We start from the raw sequence: 21,372 nt of genomic DNA on the forward strand, positions 1-21,372 counted from the left end.
AATCAGTGTCGCAGAAGATCAATTCAATATAGACTTGTCCAATGAGTCCCTACTCAAACTGGTACAACTAAAATATGAGTTTAATACTCTTCTCTCACAAAAAGTGGAATTCTCTCTTTTCAGAGCCAGGCAGAGGTATTTTGAGGAAGGAGATAAGGCTGGCAGACTACTTGCCAGCTACATAAAAAAACAGGAATCTTTAAGCACAATTTCCAGTATAAGAGATCTAGGTGGAGAATTAAAAACCTCTACAAAAGAGATTAATGAATCATTTTATCATTTCTATAAAAACCTTTACAGTACAGAGTTGGCGGTGGATGACGGTGAGATTGAATCCTTTCTTGACAAACTTAGTTTACCAGTATTCTCAACAGACCAGAAAGAGGAGCTTGACAAACCCGTATTTGAGGAGGAAATTGTAGATGCGATCACACTTTTAACCACCGGCAAATCACCTGGCCCAGACGGGTTTACAGTAGAATTTTACAAAATGTATTGTAAGGAATTAACCCCGTACTTACTGAATATGTATGAAGAATCTTTTGCAAATGGTTCTCTTCCGCCAACTCTGTCTGAAGCATTGATCTCTCTCATCCTCAAGAAGGGTAAAGACCCCCATAACTGTCAGAGCTATCGACCAATTTCTCTTATTAACTGTGATGCAAAAATTCTAGATAAGGTCTTAGCAAAGAGCTTAGATAAAGTAGTGGAGACACTGGTACATCCTGACCAGGTTGGCTTTATCCATCAGCGCAACTCTACAGATAATATCAGAAGGTTCATTGACATCATGTGGCATGTTCAGAATGACCAGGAACCTATAGCTGCTCTGTCATTAGACGCCGAGAAGGCATTTGACCGGGTAGAGTGGCGCTATCTTTTGCTGACCCTGAAAGCTTTTGGATTTGGAGATGTCTTCATAAAGTGGATTCATATCTTGTACACAGGGCCCAAAGCCGCTGTTGTTACAAACAGGCTTATTTCACCATATTTTAGGCTACAAAGAGGAGTGCGCCAAGGATCGCCTTTATCCCCCCTTGTATTTTCTTTGGCATTAGAGCCTCTTGCGGTAGCTGTAAGACTGAATCCAGACTTCCCTGGTGTTCAGATAGGCCAAAAGACCCATAAAATAATGCTGTACGCAGATGACAGCTTAACATTTATTTCTAACCCCGAAAGATCGGTGAATTCTCTCTTAACAACTATTGATTCATTTTCCAAACTATCAGGGTATAAAATAAATTGGTCTAAATGTGAAGCCCCCCCCTGACATCTTATTGCCCTAAAACAGCATTCTCTTCACGATTTCTATGGCCTCAGAAAGGAATAACATATCTCGGTGTCCTGTTCCCCCCAGATTTGTCTGATCTGAGTAGGGTTAACGTAGAACCTCTTCTGGATCATTTTAAAGCGGAAATAGACAGGTGGTCCCCACTCTATCTCTCATTGTGGGGAAAGGCCAATGTCCTTAAAATGAATGTTGCCCCAAAATTTAACTACATTATTCAGGCTCTACCAATCTCCATTCCTTTGAAATATTTTCATCATTTTGAGAAGCTTTGTAATGTTTTTCTTTGGAATGGTAAACGGCCTCGTATACGCCTGAGTAAATTACAAAAACCAGTGGATCAGGGAGGGCTGGGCATACCTAATCTCCTGCTCTACCACTATGCTTTTTGCTTGAGACACTTGGTGCGATGGTCACTTCCCCCTGAAAGAGCTCCACCTTGGTTCGATATAGAGAGCCATGTATGCCACCCCCTTCCTGTTATTAGTTGTCCTTCTGTTGTGAAGTCAGATCACCCAGTCATTTCACATCTTCAGTGGGTATGGTGCAAAGTCTCAAAGCTGGTTGGATTCAGTCCATTTTTGAACAACCTTTCCAGCATATGGTCAAATCCTAAATTATGTATTGGCAAGTCTCCGTTTCTGTGGAAGGTTTGGGTACTGCAGGGCATTCATATGGTGGAGGACCTACATGTAGGGGATTCTCTTAAATCCTTTGAGCGTCTCCAGCATGAATATGGACTTCCCCTTAACCAGAGTTGGCGGTATCTCCAAATTTGCAGTCTTTGCTTACACGTGTTTGGGGCTGGTACACAACCCCCACAGGCAAAGGATCAAAAACATTTCTTTAATTTGCTCGGCCTTGGTCATGAAGCATCTAGGTATTACTATATTCTGCTACAGAAGTCCATCAAACACTCTTCACTAAAACCAGCATGGGAAAAAGATTTAAATGTTACATTCACTGATAATGATTGGTTAAATATTCTAAGGAAATCAAAGAAAATGTCCAGAGAACTTAGAACTAGGCTTGTACAGTTTCAAATTATTAATCGCTTTTATTGGACACCCAGTAAGTTATTCAGAGCAAACTTGAAAGACTGCCCTATTTGCTGGAGGTGTTCTTTGGAAGGTACACTAATTCACTGTCTGTGGGATTGTTCGGTAATTCAGGACTTTTGGCTGCAGCTACACAGAACCATCGAAATGATAATCGGGGTACAGTATCCCTGTCTACCCAGCCTATATGTTTTGGGGGATCCAGGCCCTTTGATTTCCGTGACTGTTTATTACTGTGATTGGATCCAGACAGCTCTTATGGTAGGCAGGAGGCTACTATTGAGACACTGGAAGTCGTCTCAGGCTCCCACCTTAAGTGAATGGTACGAGTTATTAAATAGTGGCCTCCTATGAAAGACTCTCTTTCAGGTTGATAGGGACACCTAATCAGTATTTTAAGAAGTGGCAGAAATTCCTCGGTCATATTGGTTCAGACTCAGCAAACCCCACCTCATAACGCACACCTGTCCAAATGATCCAGTCACATCTGTTAAAGTAGTAGCACTACATATATACCCTCCTTTTATTTGTTTTTATTTATTTGTTGGTTTGTTTTATTATTATTATTATTATTATTACTATTTTTTCTTTTTGTTTTGAAAATAAACAATGTTGTACATCTTTGATATTATAATAATAATAACATACTGTAACTTTCTTTTCCCTGCTCCTGACTTTGTGATATTTACTACTGTTTATTCTGAGGCTTTGTAAATTGTGTTAATTATAAAATGTTCAATAAAATACTGATCATATATAAGATAAGTGACCGAAAACGTTTATAAAATTCAGCTGGGAATCCATCTGGTCCATGTGATTTCTGATTTGGCGTTTGATAGAGAGCTTTAAAGGGGTTTGTCTAATGATTCTGCCTGTTTTTTCATTAGTTTAGGAAGAGACACTCCTTAAAAAACGGTCCTCATTAATTTGAATAAAACTCTCCATTCCTGTTTCAAAATATCTTTCAAAGTCTTCATCTGTAAGTAGAGCGGTGTTAAAGCACCTTCATGGAGGGGGTAGAGCTTTATGTTCTACAAGAAAAGAAATGTTAATAGGAGCATGATCTGAGATGATACTGCTAATGTCAGAGTCAATTATTCTGTGTGAAATGGAATTATTAGTTAGGATGGTTTATGGTGTGGGGAGTAATATGTAAATTCTTTACTGTTAGGGTTCTGTGATCTTCAAATATCCACCAGTCCAAAATCTAACATGTATTGTTTGAGTGAATGACTGTACCAGTATGTGCTGATGAGAAATTCACACATGCATATAAGACTATATTAAAATCCCCACCAAGAATAAGGGAGGAATTAGGAAATTTAGATATCTCTGTGAAAAGTAAATGGAAGAAAGCTGGAGAGTCTGTATTAGGACCATAAATATTAGCGAAGGTTAGACTGTCCTTGACTGTGGTTCCATTAATAATAATGTAGCGGCTGTCGGCATCTATTAAAGTTGAGCTGTTTCTCAGAGCAGTTCCTCAGCATCTTTATCCACATGCCAGTGGGAATTGCCTCAGTAAATGGCTAGTGCTACTCCTGAAAAGATAATAAATAAAAACAAGAGCACACGCTGCGTTCATCTTGTCCTGTTTAATAAATATGCTGATAAATAGTCTATATAAAATCAGTCATTTGTATGAGTACATCTGTAGCTAACATGAGCTGCTTTCTTCAACTCTGTGCCACAACAACAGCACAAAGAGTCTATATTCATTATTATCATTCAAATTACGAACTGATGCTGACGTCACCGCTCAATGACGTCAGGCTAGTTGGTTTGAGCTGGGTCTGCTAATGGTCTGATATGTGTTTCATGTCTGTAGCTTCATCTGTTTAAAGTTAAGCGGTGCATTTCCAATCAATTTAAAATAAAATCTAGATTATAAATTCTAATGAAATGTGAATGAAATACTTTTGATGTCCAAAGAAACGCGTTTGGTGTGAAAGATGCTGTCAGTTATACACTGTGTGCACAATTATTAGGCAAGTGAGTATTTTGAAAATGTATCATTTTTAGGCATATTTTCTAACTCCAAGCTGGATAAACTTGAATGCTTAATGGATTTAAGCGTAGCAGGTGATGTGTATCTGTGTAATGAGGGAGGGTGTGGCCTAAGGAGGTCAACACCCTGTATCAAGGTGTGCATAATTATTAGGCAGCTTTTTTCTTCAGGCAAAATGGGCCAAAAAAGAGATTGAACTGACTCTGAAAAGTTAAAAATTACCAAAAGTCTCTCAGAGGGATGCAGAACTCTTGAAATTGCTAAGATATTGGGGCGAGATCACAGAACCATCAAACGTTTTATTGCAAATAGTCAACAGGGTCGCAAGAAACGTGCTGAGAAAAAAAGACGCAAATTAACTGGCAAGGATTTGAGAAGAATCAAGCGTGAAGCTACCAGGAACCCATTATCTTCCAGTTCTGTCATATTCCAGAACTGCAACCTAGCTGGAGTACCAAGAAGTACAAGATGTTCAGCGCTCAGAGACGTGGCCAAGGTAAGCAAGGCTGAAACCCGACCACCACTGAACAAGACACATCTAGACTGGTCCAAGAAGAATCTGAAGACAGATTTTTCAAAGGTTTTATGGACTGATGAAATGAGAGTGACTCTTGAACGATCAGATGGATGGGCCTGTGGCTGGATCAGTAACGGGACAGAGCTCCACTTCGAGTCAGACCCTAGCAAGGTGGAGGTGGGGTACTGGAATGGGCTGGTATTATTAAAGATGAGCTGGTTGAACCTTTTCATGTTGAAGATTAGCTCAAAATCAACTCCCAAGCCTACAGCCAGTTTTTAGAAGACACTTTCTTTAAGCAGTGGTACAGGAAGAATCTGCATCTTTCAAAAAGACAATGATTTTTATGCAGGACATGCTCCATCACATGCATCCAAGTACTCCTCTGCATGGCTCACCAGTAAAGGCATTAAAGATGAAAAACTTATGACGTGGCCCCCTTCCTCACCTGACCTGAACCCAACTGAGAACTTGTGGGCAATTCTTAAACGGGAGATTTACAGTGAAGGAAAACAGGACACCTCTCTGAACAGGGTCTGGGAGGCTGTGGTTACTGCTGCACAAAAATTTGATCGTCAACAGATCAAGAAACTGACAGACTCCAGGAATGGAAGGCTTATCACTGTTATTGAAAAGAAGGGGGGCTATATGGGTCACTAATTTATTATTTTTATTTCTTAGAAATGTTCATTGGAAAGCTTAGAGTTGTTTGTTTATAATTCTCACTTGAACAGATGAAAATAAAATGTGAGATGGGAAAATGTGTGTTTTTCATTTAGCTGCGTAATAATTCTGCACCATTATAGTTGCCCAGTAAATGTGCACATATAGAAATTCTCCTAAGAAACCCAAAACTTCACTTTATTTTTCTTAAACATTCATGTTTGAGGTTTATTAACATTGTGGATTAACCGAGAGCGCTGTAGTTGGTCATTAATAAAAATAATCCTCAAAAATAAGACTTGCCTAATAATTGTGCACAGTGTACACAATTTACTGTCTTGTGAATAAACTGCATGTGTAACATTTAGAAGCAGAGCATTAAAAGCAGTTCAGTGTTTCAAAGTAATAACAGCAGAAAGACTTTGTGACTGAGACGTTACTCACCTGGTACAGTCAGCGTAACAGCATCACTGGTCTCTGAGTAACGCGGCTGTGTTGACTGTCTTCCTTTACAGGTATAAACTCCTCTATGAGACGCAGCAACTTTAGAAATGGTGTATTCCTTCCTCTGTTGAGCTTCACTGAGAGGTTTACTATTCTTAACCCAGTCATACTGCCAATGATGTCCACTTCCTATATCACACGTGAGAGTGACTGTCTCTCCGATGAACACAGGATCAGCTGGGTGTATTGTCACTGTAGCTTTTGGTCTCGCTGTAAAAACAGGACGAATAATTCAGAAACTTTTGCAACTTAAATATGAAATCAGAAGATGTGAGTTTTGAAAATAGTTATTGAATAATGGGATAAATGAACATGAAATTACAGGAAATGCCTCCTGTATTTATTCTAAAGTCAAATTTGTGGAAAGAAAACAGACGAACCTGTAACTGTGATCACGACTGGAGCACTGCGATGTGTGTTGTAGACGTTGTAGTAGACATTGCGTTTCTTACTGTAGTCGTAGTCGTAGCCGTCATAGTGCTGGTAACTGCCATCGTAGAAGTAGTTTTTCCTGCGTGCTGCACATTTAAACTCTGCTGTTCCTTCGTCAGACACTGTTACTCTGACTGTGTTGGTCTCTTTATCTGCAGGACTCTGAGGCTGTAATTGCTGAGAGTCTTTGTACCAGAGAAACTCCCATCCAGTAGACTCCACCTCACAGGTCAGAGTAACAGTGTCTCCAGTGTAGACAGAGCTCTGAGGATCCACCTTCACAGTCGGTGTGGGTTTTCCTGTTGGTATGAAATGATGAATCAGAGCTGCTTTTCATTTTACAACACAAGCAGTAGTTCAATCATCTTATACACTGTATTTTATTAATGAGTCTTTAAATCTGCTGTGATTGTTTCTGAATGGGCTCCACCAACAAAGGTTAAACTTTAGCTCCTCACTGAACAGGAGTGTGAAGTTATATATACAGCATTACTAAAGCATTACTTCTTTATGGGTTCCTGATGTTTGTAGCCTTCAAAGTAAAGTGGTGAATTATTTCTTTCCTTCTTTTTCACTGTTTGGTTACTGATGAAATAATTAGTGAACACCGTTAAATAATGTTTTTATTTAGAAAAGTATCTTTACGTGTAACACATGAATGAATCTACATCCATAGACTGTAATGAGGTGTTAAAGGCAGATCCACAGTGAGGGCAAACAGTACCTTCCCTAAAAAATCTCCATTCTTTACTTCAGAACTGAGTAGAAGTGCTAAAGCACACTCCTGGTAAGTGCAGCTTATGTGTACTAACATGTTTCCTCACAGCTGCTGCGCTAGCTCACTGTTAGCGGGTTAGCTTGTGGCTACTGTGTAAGCTCAAGACTAGCAGGCTGTGAGTAATTCAGATTAATTGTTAACTCCAAACTAAAGTTTGTTTCAAATGGTTTATTATGCTGTGTAAGGTGAACAGAGGAAGAGCTGATTTACACTTTACTGTGTCAGACAGCTGTGGAGAGGTGATGTGATCTGACAGCCAGTTTGATAAACACTGATTAGTTGATGTTTTATTGTGTATTTCATGTTTGTGTAACATGTTTTTGTTTCACTTATTATTTACTGCTTTCTTAATAAAGTTTAATGTGACATATATAGTGTTTTATTTTTCAAAGGATCCTCCATGTATTACATCTGAACTCTGTATAATAGTGTATCACTTCACTGTAGGGGGCACAGATACTGTTAACTAATAATGAAGAAAATAACACATTAACTAATAACATAACTAATAAACACATCATTAGTTATTAACATGAATAAAGATATTCAGACCAGTCAGTGATTTTTCTTTCTCCAGTTGATGATCCTGGCATGGGTGACTGAATTTAGATTAGATTTAGACTAAAATCACTGCAGACAGAAATCAACCAAGAAACAATTCCCACGTTGTTTAAAGGAAACAATGAATAAGGTAAAACACTTTAGTTAGCTGTTCATAGGCTGGTCATTCCTGTGTGACACCGCCACATAAAGGGGACCTGTGGGATCCCTATCTAGGAGTATTAACACTTACGTTCCTGATAGTGTTATTTAGGTGACCCCACGGATTAAAGTCCTTAGGAACCTTAGGCTGTTCATTGAGATGTATTGGGAGAAGGTGAGGCCTCAGTTTTCCATCAGTGTGGGTGTGTGTTTATTTTATATACATTATTTTTTGTGACCTTTTCCTGTTAATTTCTGGATGGGAAGACTTTTATTGTGAAAGTGAACCCTGGTTTGAGAACGGAAAAAAGGAAGTAGAGCAGCCATCTTAAGGAAGGTGAAAGTTTGGGGAAGATAGGCCTGGGGAAGTTGGCTGTTGAGGCCCAAACAGCATCTACTTTTTCTTTCTCTCATCCTTGTCTTTGACGTGTGGATTACCCTTTTTTTTTAAGTGAGGTATCGCAAGGAACCTGAATACTGAATAAAACATATACTGGTCATCTTTGTTGTATACTGGCACTGCATGGGTTATACTCACCTAATTAGTCAGACTTTTAATAGTAACAGCCGAGTGGTCAGATTGTTACACCTGTATGTAACGTACAGGGCAGCTGCCTTTGTTGAGCTGCTGAATGAACACATCTTACTGTAGGTCTGATTATAATAGTTTAATACTTTAATAATATGGTTTTCTATTATTCTCTTAGTACAGAATAGACTAGTGGATCATTTACTGAGTTCACAGCATTTTGGCACATTATGCCACACAATTCAGCATTACTAATACAAACACAATGATGTGGAAATCATGTAAACCATATTATTAAAGCAAAACACTAAAGACAACATATCAAATGTTTAAACTGAGAAATTTAGTTTTATTGAAAAATATTAATTTTTTGAAATTTTGAATTTGATGCCAACATGTTCTCAAAAAGGGACGGGGGCATGTTTACCACTGGGTATCCTCTCCTCTTTTAACAATGCCCTGTAAGTGTTTGGGAACCAAGGAGACCACTTGCTGTAGTTTTTAAAGTGAAATGTTTTCCCATTCTTGTTTGGTATAGGATTTCAGCTGCTCATCAGTTCAGGGTCTCCTGTGTTGTATATTTCATTTTATAATGTGCCAAATGTTTTAGTGACTGTTCTGGACAGCAGGCAGGTCAGTTTAGCACCTGGACTCTTAATACTGAGCAATGCTGTTGTAATATGTGCAGAATGTGGTTTGACATTGTCTTGCTGAAATAAACAAGGCTTCTCTGAAAAAAACAGAAAGATGCCAAAACATGTATATATTGTTCAGCGTTAACGGTGCCTTCATAGATGTGCACGTCACCCATGTCATGTGTGCTAATGCACCCCTATACCATTAGGAATACTGGCTTTTGAACTGTGCATTGATAACAAGCTGAGTGGTCTATCGTCCAGAGGACACAGTGTCCATGATTTCCAAATAGAATCTTAAATGTAGATTTGTCTGACCACTTTCCCACTTCGTCTCAGTCCATTCTAAATGAGCTCAGGCCCAGAGAAGGTGGCAGCATTTCTGGATCCTGTTCATGTACAGTTTCTTGTTTGCGTTTAACTTGCATTTGCGGATGCAGTGATGAACTGTGTTCACAGACAGTAAACGGCAGAAGTTTTTTTAAGCCCATGCAGTGATTTCTACTACAGAATCATGTCTGTTTTAAATGCAGTGCCATCTGATGGCCCGAAGTTCACGGCTAGCAAATACTGTATTTTGGCCTTGTCCCTTGCATACAGAGATTTCTGCATATTCTCTGAGATGTTTAATGATATTCTGTACCATAGATGATGAAAAACAGAAGTTCTATGCTATTTTATTTTGAAAAACATTATTCTTGAATTGTTCTACTATTTGATTGTGCAGTCTTTCACAGAGTGGTGTACCTCTCCTCATCTTTCCTTCTGAAAGACTCGGCCTCCCTGAGATGCTTTTTTTATACCCGATCATGTTACTGACCTGTTGTCAATAAACAAACAGGTGTTTTTTTTTTTTTTAGTTGTGATGTGAGACTGATGAGATTTACTTAGCTAATGTTAGCATGCTAGCTACAATGTTTGTTTATACTGTTTCTGGTAGCTGTAGCTCTTTATCGGATATGTAACAAAATTTTAGATGAATATTAGGTCATTTTAAAGTAAACCTTAACAGTATCTGTATAGTATTTGTAAATAATGTGGCTAAAGTTACACAGCTAACATACAGTATTTCCAAAAGTCCTCACTCTCCCATCCAAATCACTGAATTCAGGTGTTCCAATCACTTCCATGGCTACAGGTGTATAAAACCAAGCCCCTAGGCCTGCAGACTGCTTCTACAAGCATTAGTGAAAGAATGGGTCGCTCTCCGGAGCTCAGTGAATTCCAGCGTGGTACCGTGATCTGACGCCACCTGTGCTACAAGTCCAGTTGTTAAGTTTCCTCACTACTAAATATTCCACAGTCAACTGTCAGTTGTATTATAACACAGTGGAAGCGATTAGAAACAACAGCAGCTCAGCCATGAAGTGCTGGGCCATGTAAAATGACAGCGTGGGGTCAGCAGATGCTGAGGCGTATAGTGCGCAGAGGTTGGCAACTTTCTGCAGAGTTAATTGCTACAGTCCTCCAAACTTCATGTGGCCTTCAGCTCAGCTCAAGAACAGCGTAGAGAGCTTCATGGAATGTGTTTCCATGGTCTGCTAAGATGCTAAGAAATATCTTAATATCCCTCATTGTCTTTCATTATTGTTCCCCCTGGCCCATAACCCAGATTTCTCTTTTCAGCTGAATAGCTCTGGACTCTCAGTTCGGTTTGACAGAGGGATTAAAAACATTTCCCACATGTTTGCTGGAAGTTTGTTCAAATCGTTCATACAACTGCAAGAAGAGTACGAGTTACCTAGGTCAGACTTTTAAAACATCTCCAGGTTCGTCACCTGATCATCTCAACTATTAAGGATGGGAGATTCAGAAAGGAATTAACCGACCTTGAAGAGCTGCTAGTTAAGAAAAGCCAGGCTAGAGGGGTGATTTCACCAATTTATGGCATTTTGCTAAAACATGTTAAACCATCATCAGACAGTCTGAGAGGAGGCTGGGAGAGGGACTTGGGCCAACCAATCACAGAAGAGGACTGGTGCAATGTTTGTAAAGACTTGTTTACCAAATGTTCCTCATCTGGTGTTCATGAGCTTAATGTTAAATTCATGAATGGGATATATTTCACACCTGTTTGCTTACAGAAGATGTTGCCAGATAGATCTAATTTGTGTTTTAAATGTAAAACTGAAAGAGGAACATTTTTCCATGCTTTCTGGCAGTGTAAAAGAATTGGCACTTTCTGGGACAGAGTACATATTAGGGTAGAAGAAATCTTCCAAACACCATTTCAGAAGAGTCTCCTGCCCTGTAGCTTTTGGGAACAGGAGTGGAACGTATTTTTGATACTGATAGCAAATTTTTGTTTCTAATGCTTTCATTTCTGGCAAAAAAATGTATCCTAACTCGGTGGGCCAGCCCCTCTCCACCATCTGTTGAGCAATGGCTTTCCCAGGCTGCAGCTCTGCTTCACTAAGGTTAAACAAACAGTCTGAAATATTATCTGAATAGGAACATGTGCATATCACTGCTGTTGGAACAAAACATTGTATCTCCAAAATGGAAACTTTAGAGGAGAAGGAACAAACATACTTTACTTTCAATGTAAGTCAATGGAACCAGACTTCTTTCCAAGTCATTTTAGGCCGTTTATTTTGGCCCATCTTTCATTAAATTTACAGACAATATAAAGGCCAAAACGTTTTTTCAAATTATCTTAAAAAATGAAAATCAACAGAAATGGAGATACGAGGTTTGCTGAGGATGGTCAGCTGTAAAACAGTTACACAGTCAAGGCTTTAGGAACATAATGAAATGTTAAATAATGATTAACCACTAAAATACCCTTTGCAGTAAAAATAGCCTTATTCTAAAAACAGGAGCTGAGAGAACAGAAGAAAGAACAGAGTCTCAGAGCATAATTTACAGTCAGAGGCTGAACATGACGCTGTTATAATGATTAAAATTTCAATCATAATGATTTACAGAAAAGAGAGCACAGAAAACACTGCAAGGACGCAAGAAGTGGGGAATCAGCGAACCCTGATTTCAGAACTGTAGAAGTTACAAAAAAAAAACTTTCTGAACTTCATAATAATCTGAGTGGATCAAAGACTCCGTGTGAGCCTGTCTTAGAGCAGAGTTTGTGTTTCTAAATTTGCCGTAGCTGCTCTGGTGAAGTGAACGTGGTATTTTCACTACAGTGAGCTGAAGTCTGTATAAAGTTATAGACCAGTTCTGAAAGAAGCTTAATATTGTTTTTAAACTTCTAAATAATCATTCAATCTAATGAAGACGTTTTATTAAGCTCTGATTCATTAGTTAAGTATTAATAATCATTCAATGTAATGAAAACGTTTATTAAGCTCTGATTCATTAGTTAAGTATTAATAATCATTCAATGTAATGAAGACGTTTTATTAAGCTCTGATTCATTAGTTAAGTATTAATAATCATTCAATGTAATGAAGACGTTTTATTAAGCTCTGATTCATTAGTTAAGTATTAATAATCATTCAATGTAATGAAGACGTTTTATTAAGCTCTGATTCATTAGTTAAGTATTAATAATCATTCAATGTAATGAAGACGTTTTATTAAGCTCTGATTCATTAGTTAAGTATTAATAATCATTCAATGTAATGAAGACGTTTTATTAAGCTCTGATTCATTAGTTAAGTATTAATAATCATTCAATGTAATGAAGACGTTTTATTAAGCTCTGATTCATTAGTTAAGTATTAATAATCATTCAATGTAATGAAGACGTTTTATTGAGCTCTGATTCATTAGTTAAGTATTAATAATCATTCAATGTAATGAAGACGTTTTATTAAGCTCTGATTCATTAGTTAAGTATTAATAATCATTCAATGTAATGAAGACGTTTTATTGAGCCCTGATTCATTAGTTAAGTATTAATAATCATTCAATGTAATGAAGACGTTTTATTAAGCTCTGATTCATTAGTTAATTATTAAGTGAGCTGAAAACTTTTTCACACTCACCTGATACAGTCAGTGTAGCGGCATCACTGGTGTGTGAGTAGCGTGATGTTCCTCTCTCTGTTCCTCTACAGGTGTATGTTCCTCCGTCAGACGCTGTAACAGAGCTGATACTGTACTGCTGTTTATAACTGACAGCAGTGGATGAACCAGCTTTAAACCAGCTGTACTGCCAGTTAGAGACTCCTCCTCCCTGTATGTCACATGTGAGAGTGACAGTCTCTCCACTGAACACCTGATCATCAGGCTGTATGGACACCGCAGGTTTTGGTCTCTCTGTGGAGAGAAAGAAATCCTCAGAACAAATAATTCAGATAAAGATGATTTCTACAGTGCTGTGAAAAAGTATTTGCCCCTCACCCGATTTCTTCTACTTCTATTTTTACATTCTAAAACAAAGACAACACAAGTAAACACAAAATGCAGCTTTTAAATGATCCCTCCTTTATTGAAGATAAAGATTTATTCAATACCAAAACCATGTGACCGACCTATCAACCAAACTATTGTGAAAAAGTAATTGCCCCCAAAACCTAATATCTGGCTGTGCCAACTTTGGCAGTAACGACTACAATCAAACGTTTGTGATGACTTGTGATGCGTCTTTTACATTGAAGTGGAGGAATTTTGACCCACTCTTAAAACAGCAGCACTGCTTTAATTCGGCTGCACTGTGTGATTTTTCGAACATGAACTGCCCGTTTAACATCTTGTCACAGCATCTCAATGGGATTCAAGTCAGCACTTTGACTCGGCCGCTCCAAAACCTTAAGTTTATGTCTCTTTGAGCCATTCAGAGGTGGATTTGCTGATGTGCTTCAGATTATTGTCCTGCTGCATAAACCCACTGCGCTAGAGCTTTAGGTCACACACACTACCACCACCATGTTTGAGTGCTGGTATTGGTGTGATTCTCTAATGGTGGAATGTGCTGGTAGCTTTACGCCAGATGTATCAGGACTCATGTTTTCCAAAAGTTCCACCTTTGACTAATCAGCCCACAGAATGTGATCCCAAATGTCTTGGGGGTCATCTAAATAGTTTTTGGCAAATGCTGGACAAGCCTTTGTGTTTTTTTTTGTTTGTTTTGGTCAGTAATGGTTTGCATCTTGCAACTCTCCCATGGATGCCATTTTTGCACAGTGTGTTTCATGGACTTTAACTGACAACTGAGGCCTCCAGGTTTTACATTTGCTGGAGTCCCAGAGCCTTAGCAACAACTTTGTAACCCACTCCAGACTGGTTCATTTCAGTGAGTGTGTTTCATATCCATATTCGAGTCTCTTTAGATTGGGCATCATGTCATTCCTGAGACGTTCTAGCCTGCTTCACGTTGCCAGACAGGTTCTATTTAAGTGACATTTAGAGTCAACAGTTCTGGAGCGTATTTCAGGTATCGATTTCAGAATTAGGGTAAATTTACAAAAAAACAATGAAGTTTATAACATAATAAGACAAAATTGAAATATTTAATATTTTGTCTTTGTACTGTTTTTGTTTCATCACAGGTCAAACTAAATTTACTTTACCATATGTCAGTATGTTATGTCAATTAGTATAGTTAGTAGATGAGCCACTACATTAGCGACCCCCGCAGGCCACAGTGTCAGTAGACTGTCTGTAATTAGTGCCTCTTTTAGTAAAGCTGGCTTGTGTGTGTAGAAGCATTTAGCATGTGAGCACAGGGTCTCCACTGAGCTGCAGGACTGGGGGCCCTGATACTGACCTGATACTGACCTAATGAATGTGCATTTTGAGCAGTGGCATTGTTTATCCACAAAAATATCAGGAGAGATTATGCAAAGAAACAGTTTGGAACAATTTACTGAAGTGAACTGACTGGAGGAGTCGTGTGTTTCTTTACACCAAGAAGAAGGAGGAGCAATTACTTTGACAGAATACAGCATCAGACAATTACGCTCTTTATGACTTGTAATTAAAAAGGAGACAAACAAAAAAACAACAATCATTGATTTTCTACAGGTTTATCCAATTTAGGATTTTCTTGTGTTTCTGTTCTCAGGCCAGACTTACACTTTTACTACCTGTGAACAATGGCCTGCCTGCCTCCCTGTCTGTCTGTCTGTCTGTCTGATAGTCTGTCTGATAGTCTGTCTGATCGTCTGTCTGTCTGATAGTCTGTCTGCCTGCCTGCCTGCCTCCCTGTCTGCCTGTCTGTCTGTCTGTCTGATAGTCTGTCTGATAGTCTCTGTCTGTCTGTCTGTCTGTCTGTCTGTCTGTCTGTCTGATAGTCTGTCTGTCTGTCTGGTAGTCTGTCTATCTATCTATCAATCTATTTATCTAATCATGTACTTTTTACATTTATTAATAATAATAATATATAATATAATATACAGCAATGTGTATTATTTACTTTTGACTGTGTTGTTTTTTAACCAGTCCCATTTTATCTCCACAGTAACTGCATTCTTTTAAAGCCAAACCTTTTCAGGTCAGGGTCCTCATGCAGAGGCAGTGTTTGTCTCAGAACCCATCAAATATTTTCAGAAGCGAAATTAAACATAAACTCATCTTAAAATTCCTAATATTTTCAATTCATTTTGACACAAACTGTAATTTCCATCAAAAAATACAACAGAGTACCATGATAAACGAATGAAAATGCATCAGCCTGTATTGTTACTCAGTGAAACTGTGGAACAGAGAAATAATAAAATACTGACTCACTAATTTGTTCTGCAAACATGTTCTCATCTAAATCTGTCCTGATCCATGTTGTCAGCTAGCATAGTAGCCCACCCGCTCTGAGCTCTGAGCTCTGATGATTTATCAGACTAAAGCTTGTTTTACACTAGAATAACACAGCAGCTCAGCAGAGCAGAGTTCTACATCTTTATAGTGGCCGGGAGTTCAAAGCAGGAGCTGCACTGACTCTTCATGCTAAAACGGTTTAGTGTGAAATAACAATAACTTCTGTTTATTTATGGCGTCCATACTGTATTATAACTTTACAGGCTGGTCCAGTTACTGAAACACAAAACACCACCATGACTAGAATACCCAAACATGTAAACTGCATTCAGACGTATATTTACAGTAAGAATTACATGTTAAGACAAAAATCACAGTCACAAAAACTGCAAGGAATGATGGGAAGCTCTGTCCTCTATCACCACAACATTCAGAGACAGGCAGCCTCTCACAATATAATCAGCACATCACAGCTAATTACTGCATCACTCTTTACTGCAGTCCACTGCTTTAAGGAGGACAGTAGATCACTGCAGTGTTTCTGCTGTAAATGTGCAGCAGTTCTCTACAGTTTACAGCAGAATTATTCTGTAAATTAACTGCTGACGTCTGTCTTTCTGCACAAAGAAGCTGAAACGTATCAGCTGTGATTGGTTTACTCTGCCTGATCCACAGCTCTGAGTGACAGAGTCTCCACTGTAGACACGGCTCTGAAACACCATCACAACTGGTTTATATTCTGCTTGCAGTAAAAATAAAAAGCTTTAGAAATATTTCAAACACATCTACTGTGTTAATAGTGATCATAGTAGACTAGTAATTAGTTACGCCTGCTGTGTGAACTGAGTGGCCACTCACTGGACATTTTATCAGTAACACCTACATAAAGGTGCACTTTGTAGGTCTACACTGACCGACTGTAGCCCATCAGTCTCTGTCCAATTCAGCCAGCAGCAGGTTGAATCACTCGCTGCAGAAAACGCGGTTCTGAGAGAGTCGGTGAAATCGCTCACCGAGGGAATGACCCGGCTCTCGGAGGAAAACAAAAAAATTAAAGAAACGGTTCTTGATCTCCAGTCCCGCAGCATGAGGGACAACCTCATTTTTGCAGGAATCCCGGAGAAGGCAGACGAAGACCCGGTAAGTACAGTAAAGTCATTCATACAAACTCACCTAAAACTTCCAGAGGACACCGTTAAAAACATCGGCTTCCACCGCGTTCACCGCCTGGGGGGTAAACGGCCGGATGCGCGAAGACCCAGACCGATCGTGGCTAAGTTCGAACACTTCCAACATAAAGAGCTGTTAAAGAGCCGCGGCCGGCCGGGAACTGAGAGGAACGGACTTTAGTTCCTTTAGTTCACTCCATGGCTGTACTAATCAGGTGATCTGTATCAACACCGACGCCTTTATCCGAATACTTTAACATATCACCTTTCCACTAGTATAATACGACATGTCTAAAAAAAAATCATTAATGCCGGTTTAATAAGCAGATTGCCTTAAATAATTTAAATGTTTTCTTCCTTAAGATGTATTTGTTTTCCCTTTTTTTGTTGTTGTTGTTGTATGTGCACTTTCATTTTACGTATCACCTTTTTTTCCTCCCCCTCTCTCTTTCAATACCCACACAGCGATTTGTTCATTCACTTTAAGCGATTTGTTCACACACACACACACACACATACATACAGGCATATCTAACAGACACACACAGAGACACACAGCACACACACACACACACAATTACATACAGGCATATTTAACAGACACACACAGAGACACACAGCACACACTCACACAAACATACAGGAGACACACACAAACACAGCGCAGACACATAGGCATACATGACCGATACATGCAGGCACAGACACACACACACACACACAGACATATAGTGCAGATACACACACAAAACATACAACACAGGCATACAGCACACTTATACAACACATACACCTCTAGTAAACATCCAACACTCAAACAGCTAGTTTTAACATGAGTACACTGAGGTTTGTTACATGGAATGTACGTGGAGCTGGTTCGAGGGAAAAGAGATTGAAAATTTTTAATCGGCTAAGCGACTTGCAAGCAGATATTGTCTTTCTACAGGAAACACACATGTCAAAAACACCTACATACACACTGACCTCTCCTCAGTTCCCTCATGCGTACTCAGCCTGCTACAACTCAAAACAAAGGGGGGTGGCCATACTAATTAACAGAAGGATAAACTTTTCCATTAGCAACAATATAACAGATCCTGAAGGTAGATTTATAATACTTAACTTGTCGATTCTAAATATGCATTTATGTATTGCTAATATATATGCGCCAAATGTTGACGACCCCTCCTTTTTTCATAATATTTTCACAGCACTCTCTGATCATTCTGACACCAAACTAATAATAGGAGGAGATTTCAACCTGGTGCTTCATCCAAAAATCGACAGGCTCAGTACAGCAGTGAGTCAAAGGAACTGGCAGTCTGCAGACACTCTAAAACAATATATGAAAGACTTTGGGCTCTCTGATGCGTGGCGTTCACATCACCCCACTCTCCGGGATTACACCTTCTTCTCAGCAGTACACCATTCACATTCTCGTTTAGACAACTTCTTAGTTAGCAATTCTATTATGATGGATGTCACAGACACTCAGATTCACCCTATCACTATCAGTGACCATGCACCGGTATCTCTCTCTCTGGCACAGAAAAGAACCACACCAACAAATAGGAACTGGAGATTAAATACATCATTACTTAAAGAAAAAGATTTCATTAATTATTTCAAAAAGGAATGGACAACATATTTAGAAAATAACGACCTGCCAGGAACATCACCGTGTGTTCTTTGGGAAGCAGGAAAGGCAGTAATGCGGGGGAAGATAATATCCTACTGCACACATAAGAAAAAAAAAGAAAAAATACAGGTATTAGAATTGGAAGAAAAAATAAAATCCTTAGAAGCTGCCCATGCGGCTTCACCACAAGAACACACAATGAGCAAGCTGAGAAAACTCAAACTAGAATTAAATGAAATAATAGACAAAAAGACACAATTTTTACTGCAAAGGTTGCGTTGGCAGAACTTTGAACATAGCAATAAATCCGGAAAATTCCTTGCTAACCAGTTAAAGCTAAATAAAGAAAAAACAACCATCTCTTCTATTAAAGTCTCAACTGGAAACATTACTCATGACCCACAACAAATAAATAAAGCTTTTAAAGAGTTTTACAAAGCCTTATATTCATCACAGATTAATCCTTCTAACGCAGCTATTGAAGAATTTCTTAATAATATAAATCTCCCCAAGCTGAAAAATGAACAAGTTGTTGCACCACTTGCTTTATCCGAATTACATGAAGCCCTGCAGCATCTACCAAATAACAAAGCCCCAGGCCCAGATGGATTTCCAGTAGAGTTCTACAAAGAATTCTGGTCTGTGCTAGAACCAACCTTTTTCAGAATGGTAACTCAAATTCAAAATGAGAACGTACTGTCCCCAGACATGAATTCTGCTAACATTAGCCTACTTCTTAAACCAGGCAAAGACCCTACACTGCCTTCTAGCTATCGCCCAATTTCACTCATAAACGTAGATCTTAAAATTATTTGCAAAGTTCTTGCCAGAAGATTAGAGGAAATCACTCCACTTATAGTACATCCTGACCAGACAGGTTTTATCAAGGGTAGACAATCAGCCAATAACACACGCAGACTAGTAAACATAATAGATTACTGCACAATTAACAAATTAGAAACAACCATTGTATCTTTAGACGCAGAAAAGGCATTTGATCGGGTAAACTGGAAATATTTATTAGCAGTCCTACACAAATTCGGATTTGGTTCAACCTTCATAAACTGGATCAAAACCTTACATAGCTCTCCTAGTGCACATGTTAGGACAAACGATATCACTTCACAAAGCTTCACTCTGCAGAGGGGCACCAGGCAGGGCTGCCCACTATCACCCTCACTTTTCGTTATCTTCATTGAGCCATTAGCAGCAGCAATTCGACAAAATACAAATATTAAAGGAATTAACACAGAAACTACAAACCACAAGATAAGTCTTTATGCAGATGATGTATTACTTTTCCTGGAAAACTCCCAAGCTTCTCTCCCGAATACAATTAGACTAATAGATAGCTTCTCTTCTATATCAGACTATTCCATCAACTGGGGAAAATCAACAGTTTTGCCTATAAACTGTAGTTTCCAGAACACAACCGCCATTCCACTACAATCAGGTAATATTAGATATTTAGGCATACATGTCTCTGCTAGGCTTTCAGACTTAGTGCAGTTAAATCATATCCCTTTACTGAAAACAATAGAAGATGATCTCAAACGTTGGAACGCCTTACCTATATCACTCATGGGGAGAGTCGCTACCATTAAAATGATGGTTTTACCAAAAATCAACTATTTATTCTCACTAATCCCAAATAAACCCCCTGCTGCTTGGTTTAAGTCCTTAGATTCAAACATCTCACAATTCTTATGGAAAAATAAGCCATAAAGAATAAGTCTGAAAACTCTACAAAAGCCGAAAAACAATGGTGGTTTAGAACTACCAAATTTTTATAATTATTTCTTAGCCAATAGATTACAATACATTTTCAAAATGGATCAAACCTGACTTACTAGACAGTCCATGGTTGGACCTAGAACAAGCATTCTGTAGAAAAACAAAACTCTCAGACTTACCTTACATTAGCTCTAATATTAAGCGCCATGACGCTTTTAAAAGCCTCAGTATAAATAGCTCACTGACAGCCTGGTGGGAATTTCTAAAACTAACTCAGTCTCCACTTATTCCATGCAAACTAACACCCATTTGGAACAATCCAGACATTTGTCAGAATAAGAAAGTACTAAATTTCACATCATGGTGTGAAAAGGGAATAAAAAATTTAGAACATGTTATTAAAGAGGGAAACTTTGTCACATTCCAGGAACTCATATCAGAATATGGAATAAACAACAGTAAATTTCTTGAATATCAACAATTGAAATACATCATTCAAGAGAGATTTAATCCCAACCAACTAAATTTGGAAATATCAACATGGGTAACTGAATTTTTAAATTTATGTACCCCTAAATTATCAAAACTGTACAAATTATTATTAAAATTTGATGACTCGATCTCCCTCCCGATAGCCAAATGGGAACGTGATCTCTCTATCAATCAAGATCAAAGCTTTTGGACAGAAATATGTTCAAATATCTTCAAAATGAGTAAAAGCCCCAACTTACAACTTGTACAATACAAAGTCCTTCATAGAATACACAGTCAAACATATGCACCCACTGTACAGCCAATGTAACCGATAACTATCTGCATGCTATATGGGATTGTAGGCCTGTTCAGATGTTCTGGCACAGGATATGTACTTGTCCACGTGGCTTAAATGTTGCATCCCAACCTCACCCAGACTGTGCATCTTAGGAGACGTCAGTGAATTGGTTATGGATGCAAATACATCACACATAGTTCTCACTGTCCTATGCATCGCCAAGAAAACCATCCTCATTAACTGGAAGCAAAAAAAAGATCTACATATTACTCTTTACAAAAATTTATT

The 21,372-nt window shown here is 38.6% G+C and overlaps 2 protein-coding genes across 5 annotated transcripts in view; one reads left to right on the forward strand and one right to left on the reverse strand.

Moving 5' to 3' along the window:
- LOC108416657 (Fc receptor-like protein 5) overlaps positions 1–21,372 on the reverse strand; it is a 110,864-nt gene that overhangs the window by 16,587 nt on the left and 72,905 nt on the right. For all 4 annotated transcript variants that reach the window (XM_037547393.1, XM_037547395.1, XM_037547383.1 and 1 more), the window contains 3 exons: positions 13,062–13,334; positions 6,419–6,769; positions 5,979–6,248 (listed from right to left, as the gene is read on the reverse strand). In XM_037547393.1, coding sequence (XP_037403290.1) covers positions 5,979–6,248; positions 6,419–6,769; positions 13,062–13,334 — 894 coding nt within the window. The remainder of the gene's footprint in view (positions 1–5,978; positions 6,249–6,418; positions 6,770–13,061; positions 13,335–21,372) is intronic.
- The window catches only part of LOC119266023, a 67,434-nt gene that overhangs the window by 2,473 nt on the left and 43,589 nt on the right, over positions 1–21,372 (forward strand). The window lies entirely within an intron of this gene.

The sequence above is a fragment of the Pygocentrus nattereri genome, chromosome 2 (assembly GCF_015220715.1).
Source record: "Pygocentrus nattereri isolate fPygNat1 chromosome 2, fPygNat1.pri, whole genome shotgun sequence".
Lineage (NCBI taxonomy): Eukaryota > Metazoa > Chordata > Actinopteri > Characiformes > Serrasalmidae > Pygocentrus > Pygocentrus nattereri.